The sequence below is a fragment of the Crinia signifera genome, chromosome 5 (assembly GCF_055691185.1).
Source record: "Crinia signifera chromosome 5, ASM5569118v1, whole genome shotgun sequence".
In the NCBI taxonomy this organism is placed as follows: domain Eukaryota; kingdom Metazoa; phylum Chordata; class Amphibia; order Anura; family Myobatrachidae; genus Crinia; species Crinia signifera.
In genome coordinates this window covers 269,023,945-269,043,722 of record NC_139221.1, presented here as the reverse complement: position 1 = coordinate 269,043,722, position 19,778 = coordinate 269,023,945, and the positions used below count along the sequence as shown (strand labels likewise).

At 43.1% G+C, this 19,778-nt stretch overlaps 1 protein-coding gene across 1 annotated transcript in view; it reads right to left on the bottom strand.

The window, feature by feature from the left end:
* PTPRN2 (protein tyrosine phosphatase receptor type N2) overlaps positions 1-19,778 on the bottom strand; it is a 947,086-nt gene that overhangs the window by 563,329 nt on the left and 363,979 nt on the right. The window contains exons 9-10 of the mRNA XM_083188999.1: positions 19,295-19,695; positions 2,228-2,314 (exon numbers count right to left, since the gene is read on the bottom strand). Coding sequence (XP_083045125.1) covers positions 2,228-2,314; positions 19,295-19,695 — 488 coding nt within the window. The remainder of the gene's footprint in view (positions 1-2,227; positions 2,315-19,294; positions 19,696-19,778) is intronic.

Sequence of the window (19,778 nt, the reverse complement as noted above, 5' to 3'; positions counted from 1 at the left end):
CCTCCCCCATCACAGCAGCATTCCGGGTGTGGTACAGGACTCCGACAGTCGGGATCCCGACAGTCATTATCCCGACGTCGGGATCCCGACAGTCATTATCCCGATGTCGGGATCCCAACTGCCCGGAGACAGACAGCATGGTGAGCGCAACTAAGCAACTAAGCCCCTTGCGGGCTCGCTGCGCTCGCCACGCTGTGGTGAACAGACTGCAGCCGTGAAAATGCTGGGCGTTCCCATGTAAATCGCCTGGTGACGTGGGTTCTGGGGGCAGGCAGCTGACATCACCGGATGTCAGCTGCCCACCTACTTCCTTCTGAATGCTCACGCACATCTAAGGTTACCTCAGAGTAACCTTAGATATGCATGTGCCTTCCACATCATTCGATGGTCGGCGACCATCAAATGATGTGAGTGTTCCCCCACAGCCTGCGAATGGATGTTAATGTTGAAAATCCATTCACAGCCCGTGTGTGCGAATTCGGCGTGCGAAGGGGACATACGTATCGGTATTCACAGGGCAGCGTCTGGTAGACTCGCAAGGCTGCGAATTCTACCAGAATAAGGTCCTATGAAAATCCAGGATAACAATCTAGGTTAAACGAGGTATATATTAAACTGATACACAACGTTTAGCAGCAGCCTACGCACACCATTTCCCTAACACAGGAGCACATGTAGTTACGCCTCAACAAGATTCAATATACTATTTATTGAATTGAGCTTATCGTGAAAATAAAATAAAAAATATATATAGCAATTTATGAATATTTTCTGATCTCAAAAAGGGATAAATGACTTATCACCTGGATAGGAAAAGCCAAAAAGCAAACGCTCTCAAGGAAATAACAAGTTTCTTATCTCTCTGCAGCCTCATGTCCTGCTCTACTGAGCATGTGTATACGTGTCTTATGCATGCATGGGACTAGAAGCTCGGTTGTACCATCACTGCACAATCACTGCATTTGTAATAAGATAAATATGAATCCAGGAAAAACAAACATATATATATATTAATCAACTACGTGCTTAAAATTATAAGGAGCAATTGATATAATATTGGCTGCCCTACCACAATGTTCTCTCAGGGTTAGGGAACAGAAAACCACAAAATATTACCCAATAGTGATATGGCACCTATAATTTAAATACACAGTATAATGATCCAATTTCAGTGAGGCAGAGAGAAAAAAATCATCCAATAATTGTTTATTTTGATCCTGCAATGAGTCACAGGTATTACAGCATTATGGAAACGCCGCGTTTCGTCTAGACAGACTTCATCAGGGGAACAATTTTACAATCTTTCAGCAAAGGTAGATTCTCAAGGAGTCCTTGGAAAAATCCCTTTTTTGGGGGGAAATATAGAAATATTTCTGATCTTAGATTACACAAAAAGGTTCTCAAAAAAGGTTTTTTTTTTATAGAAATTAATTTCTGTGATTATATAAATAACACCACAGACGTTTTAGGTATGTCTATTAAGCCAATCCCTGTTGGGCTGGTACCTTTCCCAAAATAAAAGATGGATATCTGTTCATCCGGGGTTAATAGCAGCGGACCAATCTCCAGAGGACCTTTATCTCCTACAGGGAATGGCAAGTAGAATGATTCTACTTGCTGCAAGGCCAGGCCCCTTTCACCATAAGTTAAAGCCCCTTTCAGGTATTTTGTGTGCACAAAAAGTCTCTAACTTGGGGTTCAGCATGGGGAGCATAGAGCATTTTGCTGCACTTGGACCCACCTCTCACCAGTTCCACCACTGCATTGCAGTGTCATAAGGTTTTGCTTAGCTGCACAAATACTGTACCTATTGATACAGCAACAGTTTATTAATCTTCTTATCTAGATTGTAAATGTTTTGAATAACACTTCAATCTCATACAACCAGGCACGTTACCCAGTATTATACCACTGTAGTGCGAAATTCAGCCAAATGTCTGAAAATTGCCGAAGTTTCCACTGGAAAAGGAACAGTCTGTAAATGATAGAGCATTATTCATCAAATAGAATATTAAAGTACCTATCTCTCTTCATTAAAATATACCTCAAAAACTGCCTCGTGTCTCCTAATTTATCTGAGCCTATATCCACACACTATGATCTTGTTTAAATTTAGCAATTGTACACAATTGCAGTACACAGTTACCAGGTACTTGTGGCATTGGAAAGCTTACGACTTTATTTTCACCTAATCAAAAATGAATTCCGAATTCAGAATGCAACCTACCTGACATCACTGAACACATCCATCTGCTCTTTCAGGAGCACCGCCACTTCATTTAATAATTCCAGGCCCTTCTCCACAGTCAGGGGGCTGTTAGGAGAAAGCAGAGAAAAAGCATTAGCAAAAAATGGAACTCATCAATAGGCGAAAGGCTTAAGTCTCAAAAGAGTTATCACCTCGGCCTGTCAGGATATAAAAGCCATAGCTCAGTATATTCCTGTCACATAGAGAGCGTGATATCTAGGGGATAGGGACCAGGTGTTTCAGCAAAAATGATAAAGCACCTGAATTTCCTAGCAATAAGGCAAACAATATGGTGTAAATGAAAGTCTTCGGAGGGTTATTATTGGGCCCTGGCACATCCAAAGATGTTTTTATATATACAGTATATATATCTTGTAAAGCAGAGAACTAGATTGATAGATAGATAGATAGATAGATAGATATAGTACACACAGACACACACACGCACACACACACACACGCACACACCATGTACAGGATTCAGTATGAAATCCGGGCGGTCAGGATCCCGGCGTTCAAAATCCCGACGCCGGAATCCCGACCACCGAAATCCCGACAAGGGACATGGTTCGCCCCCCCTTGCGGGCTCGCTGCGCTCGCCACGCAGCGGGCCCGGTGCCTCGCTAAGCTCAGCACGCTAATTTATTCTCCCTCCAGAGGTGTCGTGGACACCCACGGAGGGAGAAAGTGTCGGGATTTCGGCGGTCAGGATTCCAGCGTCGGGATTCTGAACGCTGGGATCCCGACCAACGGGATTTAAGCTGCATCCCCATGTACAGACTCCATCTAGGCCCCCTCAACTCTACACATTAGTAGTAATGTGCTGTGAAAGCGGGACTCTGGGGCTAAATATTTAGCACCACATACAATGCATCCAATATAAATACTCCAGAGTATGTATGTGTAAATAAATAAATTTATATAAATACAGATTGCTGGCGGGCTGGCACTCTCCCAGCAAATTTAGTGCCTCTGTGCCATCAGGAAAACAGATGCTGAAGAAAGACAGGCAGTGGCACTCAGAGGATAATTGTAGAAAAATCTCAATAAGGCATTTAATAAAAAAATGCTGGACATTGAGGTTTCGGGGCTCATACGCCCCTTTTTAGGTAAGTGAGACCTAACCCATGTCGACCTAATGACCCTGGCGACCAAACCCATGTCGACCTAGACTCATGTCGACCTTCCTGCATGTCGACCTAGACTCATGTCTACCTAAATGCATGTCAACCTAATGGTGTCGACCTAATGACTGTCAACCAACATGCTGGTGACCCAATGACCGTATCCCTTTTGCAGTAGCCGTAATAGGTTCCCAAACAGTTATTATATATTCAGATGTAGCCTGGCTCATCCTTGCAGTGGCTGCCGATTCTGTCGCCAGCCCCCACCAGCGGCCGGCTCCCACCAGGGGCGCGCGCGCCGTGGCAATGGAGCTTGCTGCGGGTCCCCGTTGTCTCCCCCGCCATCGCCGCCGGTCCCCCTCGCCGCCACGACTCCCCCCCTAACCCTGCTCGTCTCCCTGAGGCGGAGACAGTCAGGGACCCAATGCACCGCCGTCGCCAGAGTCCCTATCGCCGGCGCTCGCCAGAGAAGGAGATCTGGCGGGCGCTGGGCAAGGATGAAGAAGGCTCCATCTGTATATTTATTGGCAACTGTTAGTTAAGTATCCAGCTCGCAGCGAGTTGCCTCATTGAATACTTAAGTACCATAACATTTCTAGTTTGCACTAATTGCAGGACAGTTGCTCCGAAGAGCTGACAATTACCCCACAAATTACTAGTGGTGTAAGCTTACATTGTTCCTGCAAGTGTAACAGGCCCACAAACAAATAATGCACCAGCCATTAACCCTTTGAGTGCCATGTGAATTTGTCAAAATACTCTAAGTGTAAAAAGTTGCCAAGCAAACATTTTTATTCACCGTAATGACCTGTAATGTTTACCTTACAATATATAGGAAATCTTATCTTTTTTAATACTTTTTTTTATTTGAAATTATATAACAAATGTGAGCAAGGCTGGCATTTTAAGCAGATATTTTGTGCAATCTCTCACAGAGATGTTGACACTCGAAGGGTTAAGATGGTGAGAGGTATACATTTAATTGGGTTCCATGCAGACAGCCACAGAACCTGTACTATTCATGTCTTGAATTTTAAGGAATAAGTTGACATCACATCCTAGACTCCATGCCATTAGAAAGGGTTGAACTGGGGCCTGTGTGATAGGAGTGTGATGAAATCTGTGAGATATGGCCAAACAGGGCATTTCTACTCTTTAACAGGTGGACCAGGCACCTGCCGTGCCCCTCAGACAAACCTGGGCCCTGATAGGATATAGTGATCGGAGGAAGAAACAAGTACAGTAAGATATAGGCCTAATCGCGCAGTGATTTGCTAAGTTTCACCATAGGTAGCCAGTGAAGTCCATGACTGGGGATACTGGCAATCATCTTTACCGGCAGGTAGGGCTTGATAAATAGTGAGAAACACTATCCCAGATGAAAACTGGCTTTTTGTTATGTATCCTTAAAATGAATTCCTAAGGCCAAAATAACAACAAACCTATTGTCTCCAGCAGAACAGGTTTTCATCCATTGATAGAAAAAAGGTCCCTGTATTCCATACAGCACCATCCTAAACTATTGTTTATAGATGAGCTACTTGAGCACCAAAGTTAACTATGCCAGCCATCCTCTATTTATCATGCTTGTCAATGCATACACACTTAAGAATGAACGTCAGTAAGCATGGGTATATGCTTATACAATAGATTTCAAGCTGAGACTAGGTCTCCAGGGCCACCAGGAGATCTTTGAAGTCCAGACATAGAGTGTGTAAGGCCAAATGTGTGGCCTCACCCTGTTGTAGATAATTGGGCCGCTGTACATTATGCAAATGTTGATGGCCACGCCTACCTCTCTTCATATTGTGTGTGCAAAGATCAACATCAAAGGGACTTTGGAAAATACTTAATGTTAGTAAATTGGATCAGGTCACTTCAGCTCCCCCCAACTCTTGTACCCTCAGCACTATAATTAAAGGTCCTTGCCTCCTCTCCTCTCATCACCATCACCAAGAGTCAGCGGGTATGGGGGGAATCCAGCTCACTGCGCATTTCAGACACATGACAGCATTATATTATATAAAGTAGGTGTTGGTAACTATGATTAAGGTAGAAGATTGCAAAATTGTGAATAGACAATATATTTTTTTTTTCAACGTAACCACTTCACAAAGTTGTATATAGTATATGTTTAATATGGATTATAAATTTACTTTTTCCTGTATGTTAATTCATATTTCTCTTCATACAGTACTGTCATTATGTCTACTACCTGGTATATCCCTATAAGTAGATTATTGTTCCATCTCCTCACTCGGCATCCTGGCATTGACAAAAGAAAAATACATAAAAGGAACGTAGGAGTATCGCAGCTGTAGGCACTTAGGCTCTGTCACACAGATCCCTGGCAAGTAAGGAGTTAAAAATAACGGAAACATGAAAAGCACTGCTTTTAAAAAAAGGAAATAGTTTATTTTTTAATGTGATTCCTACAGAAATAAGGGGTTTATTTTTAAACGCAGTGGGTGAGAAAGTGATTGCTAGGCAAAACACAGTAGCAGAGGGTCAAATCCCAGCAGTTTGCGCAAAAGGAACTAAAAAAGACATTCATAGCTTGCGGATTGACGTCATGCGTTATCTGTATGGAATAGATGTATAGAATTAGCTAGAAAAAAAATCCATTCTATTCATCTACAGGCTCAGCAGCCTTACATCTACAAATAGTGACTTTTCTGACCTACGCTGTGATCTTCTGTGCTGCATGCTCAGTAGCTAACTGCCCACGGGTAATTACTGTGTAAACAACAGCTCATCGGAAGAACAAAATGACTGGCTGGCATTGCATTATGTTTTAGTGCGTTCTATCTCAATTGTCAGACTAAATATTATTTTTAAATTGAAAGGCGCAGAGCTAACAGGCAATTTATAGAAGAATTATGTCATTTCCAGCCTCTCTCCTTTTCTCTAACAAGCTCGTCCCAGAGACCAGTTTGTGATGTGACTAAAATTTAAGACCAATAGACGTCCGTTTCCTCATAACAATATTTATCGGAAGAGTAGAGAACATTGTGTTATGTTCAGGCTATGTCATGTAATATACTAGAGCAGTCTAAAACCTGGTGCAGTGACACGGTCTTCTAATCTCAGCATACTTGTTCCATATCCTCACGGGAGAGTAGTACAGCCTCCCTTATTCCAGGAAATAGGCAGATGGAGACATAATGACAGTGTTTTTAGCACCAGTTGTAGAGCCAACCATCACTGCTGGTATATAATGGTTGGTATTTTGCACTTGGTAGTAGGTCTGAAATGATAAATCATATGACCTGCCCTTTTGGCTTACTTTATGGTATCTCCATGATGGTAAGTATTTATTTATGTATTAACAGTTTCTTATATAGCGCACACATATTCTGGAGCGCTGTACAGAGAATTCTGTATATGAACACTCACATCAGTCCCTGCCCCAGTGGAGCTTACAATCTATATTCCCTACCACATGTACACACACACACAGACATTCTAGGGTTAATTTGTTGGGATCCAATTGACCTACCAGTATATTTTTGGACTGTGGGAGGAAATCGGAGTACCTGGCGGAAATCCACGCAAGCACGGGGAGAATATACAAACTCCGCACAGTTAGGGTCATGGTGGGTATCGAACCCATGACCTCAGCACTGTGAGGCAGTAATGCTAACCATTACACCATCAGTAGGAATCTGATAGCTCAGGTGCAGTATATTATCTGCATTTGCTCTGGTTAGGCCAGATCAGCGGGACCACCAGTGTTTCCACCTGCTACACTTCAAGTTAACACCAGGCTAGAATGTCTGTGCAGGATCACTCTATAACAGGGGAAGCCACATTGTGAAATCCACCTGTAATGATGAGAACATGACTCAGCCTAGTCTGATGGGGTTGGTGCTTCTAAGGAGAGTCTGTACTTGTTAAGTTTCATGGCGGCAGAATGGCCGCCCGCTACTTCCAGGTTCGGCGCTCTGCAAACTTTCTAAAATAAAGTCCTAAAAAAATGATATATATATATATATATCCTGAGGTTTCAGAGTAAAGGCCCCACACTTCTGGAAACCAGTTCCCCGATCTGCTGATGGCCATCCATGATCAGCTGTCCATCGGGGTCTCTGGGAAATAAACCGTGTTAAAAATCCCTGATTTTCTGATCCCTGCCATTTTTGCTGCAGATGGGGAATACGGAATTTTAAACATGTTTCATATTCCCAATTTCCCAAAAAAGGCTGTCAGAGGATCGGCAGATAGCAGCAATATGTAGCGGATACATGGGAGCCATAACTGAGCTTTTTATACAGGAATGTGCAACAGTGTATACAATGCACATATAAAACATAAATAAGACTTATAGCAAAATGAACACCATGTTCATAATACATTTTATAGACAGTATTTTTCACTTTGGAGTAAATTGATATTGTGATAGCATCAGAGTATAAATATTAAGATTTTTTTTCTTTTGAAAAAAAAACAAAAAAAAAACTAGTGGAATCCTGTATAAAAGCATTTGAAATCTCATGGAATTAACATATTTACTGCTTTTCACAGTATTAATCCCTATGCTGCTCACATTGCCCCACTGGGCGTGATGAATACGTATCTTAACTTAGACAGATGCAAGTCTGAACCAATTACAGCCCAGGTGACACTTTGTGAAAATCAATTTCAGGTTCTCACCTGGGAAGGTCAGTGAAGATTACTAAAACTTAGAAAGGTCCACCTAATGTAGTAATGGAACAGAATAGATGGGAATTAACTCTCCAGGGCTATTAAAGAAGAGAGGATCTAGATGTGTCATATAGAATTCACATCAAAATACACCCCTATTTCCTTGTCTGCTACGTAGACTTAGCAAGAAATAAGAGGTGACAAGCTAAAATGAGCGAGCTTATATGATCGTTTCATACAAATTAGATATTGGATTTGCCAATGTTCACAAGCAGGGTATAGTCATAACAAATACAAAGTATAGGCCCTTATTCTGGTTGGTGCGGTCGAGCCGCATATGCGGCTCCGACCGCACCAGACGAATCCCCGCCCACCCTACGGATCGCCACGGCCGTCCGTACACGGACGGCTGGCGATCCGCATAAAAATGGTGGAGGCTACGCCTCCACCATGGTGGGAGCTGCCCCCTGCATTCGATGGTCGTCGACCATCGAAGGCAGGTCCGCACGCCGCGGCAGCTCCCGCAAGCTGAGACCACACGGACAATCGTCCGTGTGGTAGCTTGTATGGGGGCTGAAAGCTGACATCCGGCGACGTCAGCTTTCCGCCCCCATGAGTTGCGTCATGCCCTCATTAGCATGCGTACGCCCCGCGTTTGCATGGGAACGCCCATGAAACGCGGGGCGTATACATAGGGAAATGAGGGCATGAAGCCTCTCACTCCCCTATACGCCCCCTTTGCGGCGTAGTAACGCTATGTGCGGCGAATTCGCCTGCACATGCGCAGATTGACCTCTGCGCATGTGCAGACGGAAAACATCGGCGGTACGGCCGCACGCGGGCCGTACCGCACGAATCAGAATAAGGGCCATACAGCTAGAAATATGTGGGTAATACACTGTAAACATTTTGTACATATCTATTACTATGGAGATAAATAAAATGAAAAACTAATACAAATATTTGAATATAATTTAAATGCATTATACAAAGATGCAAATAGGAGTGTACAATATCATTTTTCTCCAGTTATTAGTAGTTTGTACACCACTGCCATCTTCTGACATTAGTAACTTGCATATAATACAAATGATGCAGAGGGAAGTCACTCAAAATACAATATCTTATTTATATTATAGTTTTTGATAAATTTTTTAAATAAAATATTGTTAGAACTTATGGTTTTTCTTTACAATTTGCCAAGAAATGAGGCTCATTCAGGTTTAGTTGGAGTTACTTCCAAGCAAGCAGCAGTGATATCGCTACATAGTAATAGGAGTAGTAGGAGATGTCTAGTATGGCCTGGGATGCAGCATCTGATCCTATCATCCCATCTCCCATTGTCGCGCAAGCCGCCACCGCAGATGCCAGGAAACCTCCATCCTACGACAGAGATTCCCGATCTCATCCCACCCCCTAATCAAAGGCGATACTCCTCTGTTATCACAAACGAAGATGGTTGCCGCCCACTGCTTGAGCAGCAGAACACTGTCAAACACTGACATCACAGATCCTGTTTGAACCCAAGTAGAATAGGTCATGTGCAAGCTAAGTACCGAACATCGGTACTCTGCACTTGGTATTACAGGTTAACCACACCTGCATGACCCCCAATATTAGTAAGCAGACCAAGTAAAAATTTTAACAAGAGACCAATAATAGACTGCAAAAAAATAAAAAGTAACTCAAACAAAAAGAAGAAAAGAGAGGGAGGTGAAGGGGTGAGAGGGGCATGGACTACAGTCAATTTCTATCGAAAGTATTTTTACATATTTACAGGGTACAGTATGAGTATGGGTAGGTGTGATTCCAAAAACTGAACTTTTTCCAAACTCTGCGCAAGCAGCAAGCAGGCAAGGAAGGGAAAGTAGTATAGCCCACCTGCCCTCTCTCCCGTGCTAGCTGCAGTGGCTGGGCCCCCGTTTCCTTTCTTGCAGCCTGCGTGCCAGCAGTGGTGTAATTAGACATTTTGGACCCCCTGCCAAATGGCGCCGGTTTGGCAGAATTGGACACATTGGAGCGCTGCCCTGCCCACCCTCCTATCCATACCTTTCACTAGGAGCTTCAGCTCCAGCTTACAGAACGCTGGTGCTCTCGTATTGGCAATGGCGCAACTAATACTTTTACAACTATATTTCTAGTATTCTAGACTCTGGAGGGTCTGTCTGTCCACAACCATTGTTTAGCTGGCACATCTATGAGCGGGTGTCAAGCACTAAGTGGCAAATATGAAAAAAATACATCCCTGCCACAGCTATGCATTGGGGCCCCATAGTCTGTGCCAGGGACAGCTGTCTCATTTGACCCCGCTATTGCCAGTTGGTAAGTTGACAATGACCTCTTCACTATCGTTCCACAACACCCCCTGCTACCTCCTTCATAGTGCATTGTCTATCCCACATTGTACTCAAACATCACTCCTCCCGTTTACACCATCCCACAGTATTCCCACACTCACTACAGCACTCCCCCTCACCCCAGCACCTTTAATAGCCTCCCCTCAGCAGTCTACCTAGCAGCGCAAGCAGACTCACCTGCATTCATTTTTGTCAGGTCACTGTCTCCCGCACTGGTAACCAGTTGTTACTTGGAGGCTTCCCAGTTCAGTGCTCTGTGCATCCAATGAGAGGTGGAGAATACTGTGAGAGCAGCCACAGCAGCAGTCATTCATCCTGCCTCCGGAGTCTGGCTACCGCCACCACCCACACATATGAATCCTGAGCGCCTCTATGAACAGGCATGAAGCCAGGGGGCAGATGGTGCCTGGCACTGCACTGCACCGCCGTACTCCTGTGCCCCTGCAGCTACAGCTCCCCCCCCCGCCACCACTGTAGCTGCGGTTGCCTAATGACACCACTGCACTTCAGTCACTCCCAGCACAGGCTGCGGCTATGACGGCTGAATATTGCAGAATTTAGCTGCTAGAGCCCATGCTGGCTCTGCAGCGCCAGCGACTGTGATGGCTTCCATGGGGGGAGTAGTGCCATGGATCAGATTGCTAACAGAGATCCAATCCATGTCTGTAGGGGGCCCTTTCAGAGAGGGGGGCCTTGGGTACTGACCCCCCTTTATCCGGCTATGAGGAGCACAGAGAGGTGAGGTCGTAGAGGTAGAGGCCTCACTGTAAGGCTTTGCCCGAGTGCCCATAATGCTGTTAAGATGGACCTGTCAACAACCTCATTTAAATGATAACTTTCACTGCCTTGTGGGCAGGTAACCTGCTTCACCACCAGGCTCCTACACCAGCACCTCAAAGCATTCCATCCAGGCTACAACAATACACATGGTTAGAGGGAGGGAGATAGGTTAAGCTACGAGAGGGTAGGGGCAGGGTTAGTATGTGGGTGGGTTAGGACTGGGCTGCAAGGGGAAAGGTTAGGCTGTCGTAGGGGACATTGTAGGACTAGACTGCATGGGTTAAGGGATGGGAGGGCTGATTTAGGGTTTGCGTTCGGATTAGCCATAGAACAATTACTAAAAATGTATGTCATTTTCACCATCAGGATCCCGTTGCCGGCATTCTGATGGTCATGTGACCCGGCATGATCATGTGCACAATCTGTTTTTAGCAAAACACCATATACAAGGCAATAGTACCAAGTCTCGCAAATTGATGACAAGTGCCCTGATTGTGAGAAAGTGTACAGTTATGATGAATGAAGTCAATGCAGGTGTGACAAGGAGAGGGTACAGGGGGACTTTTGGCAGTGATGGGGTAGATCATTCACTATGAAGGCACCATTTCAAATATGGTTTGAGGTAACATGTTTAAAAAAAGGGGCAGACTTATCTGCCGTCAAATTCTATGTTTCTATGTTTCTATGTTTCTGTTTTGATAGAAATACAGCTTAAAATGTCAAATATAAAAACTTTATTATTTGCTAACTGGTCATTTCATAGTGGTACTTGATATGAATTGATAAACCTAGTTACACAGTACGACATTATAGAAACACATGAGAATGTGGAGTGCTGACACTTTTCGGTACTTATGTAGTATCTGGGCTGCCGATTTTTTGATTGTATGCCTTAAGTTAAGGCATACAATCAGATGCGATGCGATACGATATCGCATCGCATCGCATACGATGCGATGCGATGCGATGCGATGACCCGATTTTTCCATAGGATTCAATGTTAAAATGGACTGAGTCCATTTTAACATGGAATTCAATGGGAAAAAGGGGTCCTTTTCATACCCCTACTATCCAAGTGGGCATGGAGTTGGATATAAACCTGTGGCGAGCGTAGCGAGCCACCGAGCCCGAAGCGTGGCGAGCGAAGCGAGCCCCGCGAGGGGACGGTATTCTGTGTCCCCTCGCGGGGCTCGCTACGCTCGCCACGCTTCGGGCTCGGTGGCTCGCTACGCTCGCCACAGGTTTATATCCAACTCCATGCCCACTTGGATAGTAGGGGTATGAAAAGGACCCCTTTTCCCATTGAATTCCATGTTAAAATGGACTCAGTCCATTTTAACATTGAATCCTATGGAAAAATCGGGTCCATCGCATCGCATCGCATCGCATGCGATATGGTCGGGTGCGATGCGATGCGATGGACCCGATTTCAAAATCGGCAGCCCAGTTACTACATAAGTACCCACTTTTCTTTCTGCTTCTTCCAAATAATAGTGAGGGGAATAAATTTCAATCTTTCCATCTACATGATAATGTGCACTGGGGCGGTAGCTGTAATTACTAGACATCAATTCTAAAATCTTTAGTGCACCATTAAGATTTTTCAAAGCAACTACATGAGCTACGTTGATTCCATTACAATGCACGGTTCATGTATTTACTAATACATGTAAAGGGCATTAACAGAAGGATGTTAATTAGCTCAGATCTGGGAATACTGCTTCCTATAATGCTATTAGTGATGTTTCTCTAGAATGTTCCTTTAAGGATATACGAGCCATTATATTCACGCAGAGGTAGAATTCAATGGACTCTTACGTGGTCTACAGTGCATGGAGTTTATCTGTGATGAGGGCTGAATAGAATAATTTATTTCCCAGGAACATTCTGAACACATCAATAAATGTTCCATGAAAGTAAATTAATTAGGGTTTCCATGGCCACTCACATTTTTATTTCCGTTTTCAATTAATCTAGGAGTTTGTTATTTGTACAAAGTTGTTTTGATCCTCATAAAGAAGTTACCTGAAAATCTCATTATAAAACTGTCCATTTTTGACTATTTCATAAGCAGAGCATTGCTCTTATTTTGTTTTCTGCAAGGGAAATGTTGCCCAAGACATTAGTGAATGTGCATCTGATGCCTGCACCATGGCATATGTACGAGCAAGTGAATAAACAGTCAGTTGATTCTGTTGAGAGCTGCCAGGAAGGTAGGTGGGGTATAGGGGAGATCATGCAGAAATTAATCAATTAGAAATGCAGGGGATCTATCCAACTTGGCTACTAGGGTGCACAGACAGTGTTTGCACTGCATCCCTCTTAAAAGGATGCACCACTGGCTAAGAGTGATTAGCCTATCTTTGGGCAAGGCAGTATAATTTTGGCAATCCAGGCCCCAGAACATATCTGAACTTTGTATCTGCTTTGCCCCTCTAACGGCTCCTCTGGTAACAAGGACCAGAAGAGGAGTACAATGCTGATGACATAGATTACCTAGATCATGCATGTCCAAACTGTGGCCCTCCAGCTGTTGTGAAACTACACATCCCAGCATGCCTTGCCATAGTTTTAGCATTCCCTAATAGCAAAACAGTGGCAAGGCATGATGGTACATGTAGTTTCACAACAACTGGAGGGCCACCGTTTGGACATGCCTGACCTAGATGGATAGCAATATACCTATATTCGTAAGATATGATAGCTTTTGGAAATATGATCATTTTGATAACTAGTACTACTGTACCAAGAAGAGATCAGAGAAGAAGACACCAACTATCCAACAAATGCTCAATTCCATAGGAGTAAAATAATTGGATGAAATAGATGGGACTAGAGTAACTTAAGTACTTCAAAGATGGCCCAGATTTGTAATATTGGGGCATATGTATTAAGCTTTAACAAGAGATAAATCGAGGAGAGATAAAAGTCCAGCCAATCACCTGCTAACTGCCATGTTACAGCCTGTGTTTGAAAAAAGTCAATAAGGAGCTGATTGGCTGGAGGTTTATCTCTTCTTATCACCCGTGCATTTATCTCTTGTTAAGGCTTAATACATCTGCCCCAATGTGTCAAGGAGAAAGTGGCGTAGAATAACTGTGAAAGGGTTCACAGAGGCATGTTTTCCAATTTGTGAATATTCACTCTGAAAAGGACAAAAACTAGTGAGGTGAAAAGGGTTGTCGTCATATCAAATAATGACAGTTTGTTTTCCCTCATCCCCACTCGTATTCCCATCAAAGATGTTCTATTCTTCAGAGTAACTGCAAGAGCCAGGGCGAACAGAAGCAGGAAGAGAGGGTATCCCTGTCCAATGCCACTCTGTACCAAAAATGGAGAATACAAATAACCATGACATGCCTCTTGTCTTGTGTCATGGGCTTTGAGTAAAAAGTATGCACCATATGTAGAAAGTCATCTGAGAACATATGTAAAAAAGTCATCTGAGTATCCAAAACAGACAGGCGTTTCATAAATATGACTCTATTACATGATTACTCAGCATCCAGAGACAATAGAGTCGCACTGTCTAGACTCCCAGGTGACTCCAGCCAACTGTTTAATAGTAAAAACCTTGTGAAGGCCCCATACAAATGTATCAAGTGTATCACTGATGGCAGAACATACTGTATTTAAGTTCCTCTGCCATCATTTTCATCAGGATCTTGTAATCTAGATTTAAAAGGGATGTAGGCCTATGCGACTCTGGAAGTTCCAAATACTATCAGGTACCTTCAGGGTTGCAGAATTGAAATATTCTGGCAGGGTTTTGGTGTTGAGAATGGAGTTATACTGTACATGGCCAGCAGTGTGCCTTCAATTCTAGGGAACAAAATCTTATGATATTCCCCTAAAAACTCCTAAGTGATTAACCACTATTGATACTGTAATTCTTCCATTGTAATAGGAGAAAAGCCTCAACTAAGGGCCTGATTCAAATCCACTAGATAGGCAGCGTTTGTTCGCTGCCTAGCGAGTGGGTAAGCACTGCCTGCAACTCCGCCAAAGGTACCACACTCAGCAGAAAGGCAAGATAATTCACTATGCATCGGATGATGTACCCTCAAAACATCCGAGAGGTGGAGCTGCTTGGCAAAGAAAGGAGCACACAACCAAGGAGGAACGTCCTTTCATTTACCAGGGGTTAATAATTGTTGTAAACCATATATATTACATATGGCATAGCTAACAGATTGGATAGTCACATCAACAATGACATATTGCCTATGAGGGTCAAACAGCAAGGAGTGGACCGTATATTAAAGACTTATGTAAAAGAATTACCACCCCTCCAGCGCTGGCTGAAGCCAACATAATCCTATTCATTGTTGTTTATTTTGCAGTTTCGAGTAGTAGAATAGAGCCAAATGAACCTGCATTTTCAGAAGATATTTAAAAACCCTTTTACCTTTCACAGGTGAGATAGTGCCCCCTATGTTCCAGGAACATTCCTGCAGGGGTGACATGTAGCACAAATATATGATGGTACTGGTACAGGCTTAATCAGTCCATATAATACATGAAAAAAAACAATGAATTTGAGTGCACCTGTCAGGCCAAAATGAGAAAATGGGGGTGATGGAGGGAAAGCAGGGGAGAATAACCAAAAGGAATAAAACAAAAGACAAAAATCCCACGGGAGGAAAACTTGAGGTAAAAAAAAAAAACTTCCTCATAAAATACTGTATTCAGTAATACAGAGAACTATGGGGCGGATACCGGTTTGCTCTTAGTGAACCGAATTCGGCCCCTGCCCTGATGGTTGGGGTTTGCGGATGCGCATTTTTGCTCATTTTCAAACCCGGACTGTGAACGGCCTCGGCGATTTACAATGTTGCCGGGCCATTCACAGCAGGGAGGGAGGGACAGGGGTGAACGGGGTGGGGCCGGTGGCGCAGGGCCATGGGAACGCCCATGAAATGCGTCCCAATGAAAATGCTGGGTGTTCCCATGGGCATGCAGGTGGGATGAAGTCTGATGGGGATGGGCGGCTGACGTCACATGACAGACGCCTGCCCTGTCTTTGTCCCGGCACCCACAGATATAAATCAGGCTCCAGTGACCTATATTTGCGAAGATGGGAGAAATCATTCGATGGTCAGCGATCATCAAATTATTTCTCCTACTGTGGGCACACGCGAGAGGATGTGTAACACATGCCCTCACATGGTTGCAAGGGGAAAAGGAGGGGGCGGGTATTTGCTGGAGTGGCGTCACAAGGACTTGGTCAGCTTACTGAGATAATTAGAATCAGTAGTGCACTAGAAGCTTGTAGCCAACCAATGCCACTTAACAGACAGAAGATTGTAATCAGTGAGCAAGGTAACCTAAACACAGACACAACTTTCATATGGCAAAAGTATGCATATCATATAAGAATATGAAAAGATAGAACAACATGATAACTTGGATTTATACTGCATAGTTGTAGCAGGGAGACTATCAGCTGTGGAAATCCAAGCCTCGGATCAAACCCAAGAGTTCTGAAAAGGGTGTATGTATAGGAGACTGTGGAATCCGGAAGTCCCAATAGATGATCCGAAGGTGAGGAGGAACTAATACCAGAATTGTCCAGGGACCCTTTATGACAACATTCCATCCTGATTGGCAAACCCACCTTAGTCTCAAAAACCCGGGTGAGTTGAGGTGGTGTATAAGGTGTACCCCTGAGACATTCTCAAATGTTATTGTATTTATCGGTTTTGGATTTTATTTGCAATTTTTTACCTGGAACTTTTTTGTCTGCTGAATAAAACCCTTTTCTATCTGTGGATGTTCTGGAGTACCTGACTGATCCATGGGTGAAAGAATCCAGGGTGGAGGACTCAAAGATACCTATATGTGCATATAGGGCATAATCGTAAGGTAAGCCCTGTTTATTTGGGGACGTGGGACCAGCTGCGGATCCTAAAGAAACCTTTGTGTGTAAATAGGGCAAGAAAGACAGGTCAGTAACACAGACTGGGTACTGTGTATGGAAAATGTTACTATACAGTTTCCCTGATATAGTCTCTCCTTGTCTTATCTTTCAATGTTTGGCTGACTTCCAGTGGAATAAGAAGAGGATTCAGGGACTTGTCATTTGGGACAGCGCAACAGTTTTTCACCATGTTTGTACAAAACTATCGATTGGTGTGGTAACCTTCGGTGAAGACTTTGCAGCAGTCCTGTGGCGCAAGTTTCTCCATTTGTTGTCATTGTAATAAGATATCACCCTATGGCCATTATTCAGATCGCTTCGCTCGGATGTGAATTCGGGCAGCGTACTGATGTTGTGTGTGTATGCATGCGCAGAACCATTTCTGTGCATGTCTGTACACAGGGAGCATGCAAAATCGGCAAGAAGTACGATCGCCGAGTGCTCGCTTCTGGCCTTCCGAGCAGGGGGTGGAGAGGGGAGTGGCAGGCTGATCAGGGTCATTACCATATGCGCATGCCCTGTATTTCATGGGCGTTCCCATGAAAACGCAGGGCGTGCATATGGAAATGCGGTTGAGATGTGCATGTGGGGGCGGACAGCTGACTTAACCGGATGTCAGCTGCCAGCCCATATCCCTGCTTTTCTTGTGTGCATTGTTTTTGATGTCTGTAAAGTGCATTGAGTCCTGTTGGAGAAAGAGCGCTATATAAATAATAAAATAAATTATTATTATTATTATTATTATTAATAATAACAAGATTGTGATTACACATACTGTATGTACGGTATCATATTGTTATCATCCATTGTCCCCTCTTTATAGGAATAAGATAAAAGGCAAGCATTAACATTTTTTTCTCCCTGTGACATATATGCTGTGTCTGTATACATTACTGAAATCTGTAGAGTCCAGAGGGCAAGAATCAATTTGACTCACTCAATGGTGGAATCAAGAGCCATCTATTTCAAGGGTCCAGATAGCACTAAAATAACTCAAACTGGCAAATCACCCTTATGAACACCAGACTTACTCCCCTGATTATTTGACCAGCTGAAGATGAAGAGTCGTTACATTATTTTAGGCAAGAAGCTGGGAACCTGTGTTAGAATTACCTTGCAAAATTGCTGTACCCCTTCCCAGTGTTGTGAGGTCAATTTAAACATTCAATCTGGAGATATATTCCTGATAGAAATCCTTACCTCTGACTGAATGGAAAAGTGGTTCATTTCATTTAACCTGGGGAAGCTTGGCAGAGTGTAGCGGACATTTCAGCACCACAGACAATAATAATGGATTTCAATTCTATGTCTCGTGGGTGTCATCAGTATGTCTAGTGAATATTAAACTTTGAACATAGCTTTATGTGGGGCTGGCTAGAAAGGAATTGGTTGAAATAAAAACATTTTAGCTTAGAACTTTCGGTTCCTTTTGATGAAAAATTAGTAGTGCAATGTGATAATATACAGATGATAGGTCGACAGAGTCTATGTCGATGGTCTGTAGGTCAACATAATATGATTGACATGCACTAGGTCGACATTGACCAAAGGTTGACATAAGCAAAAGGTTGACATGGCAACAGTCACACAAAAAGTTTGACATAAGTTTTTCACAATTTTTTTAGTTTTTCCATGCTTTATGATGCAAATGGCCTACAACTGGGAATGGTAAAGTGTGCAGAGCAGTAGTGGGGCACCATGTGAGGGTGGCACCAATGAGGGTATGCCCAACACTAATTTGGGGTCCATGAAGACAGGTGAAAAACTCATGTAGACTTTTTCATGTGTCTACTATTTTCCTGTTGACATATTGCCTGTGTCAATGTTGACTTTTTTCTGATCCACCTATTGACTGTCAACATAGACACAGTTTGACTCTTTAATCCGCACCCCAGTGTGATAGATTCAGATGCTGAAGAGGAAACATAGTTCTAAACAGAATACTAATTTACAAATAGTTTTTACGTGTTGTGTGTGTGTGTGTGTGTATGGAGTGTATGACCAATGCAAGGGTTCCACAATATTTCCAAATTAATACTAATAATTAATAATTATTAGTGATTATTAATATAGTAATAGTATGAATGATTATTAATCATATTAATAATGATGATTGCAAATTACTTTAATTCACTTTTGTCTGCATACTATGGTAAAATAATGTTGTTTTTTCACATAACACATTTAAATAACATACAAAGTTTAACATATTAACACTTACCTCTTCTGTGTCACGATGTAGCCATACGTATCACTGTTGGAAGACTGCACTTGTAACTGTACATCTTGCCCCATTTTCTTTGGTTCTGTTTGCAACGATCTGTCATCCTGTGCAAAACTTTCCTGGACCCAGTGATGAAGTTCTATATCTTCATCGGAATCTGTGTCAGTCTCAGCTGACTTCTTCTGAGCAACCAGCTCTCTGGTGTAGGTCTCGCTCTTTACATTCTCAATTCCAGCTTTTTTGTCATCATCATCATCGTCGTCGTCGTCATCTGAGATGTAATGGAAGTCCTCAAACCTTTTCAATTGTCTGTCATAGGGTTCTGATATGAACTCGTGCGACATTGAGTTTTCAGTAAAGGTTGGAAGGTTTTCTTTCTTTGCGTCTGTCTCTTTGTCCTATAACCAAATAAGTATCAATAAAGTAAATTATAATTTGCATATGTGGTCCAGATCCATTTTAGTTTCATTTAAATCCCTGT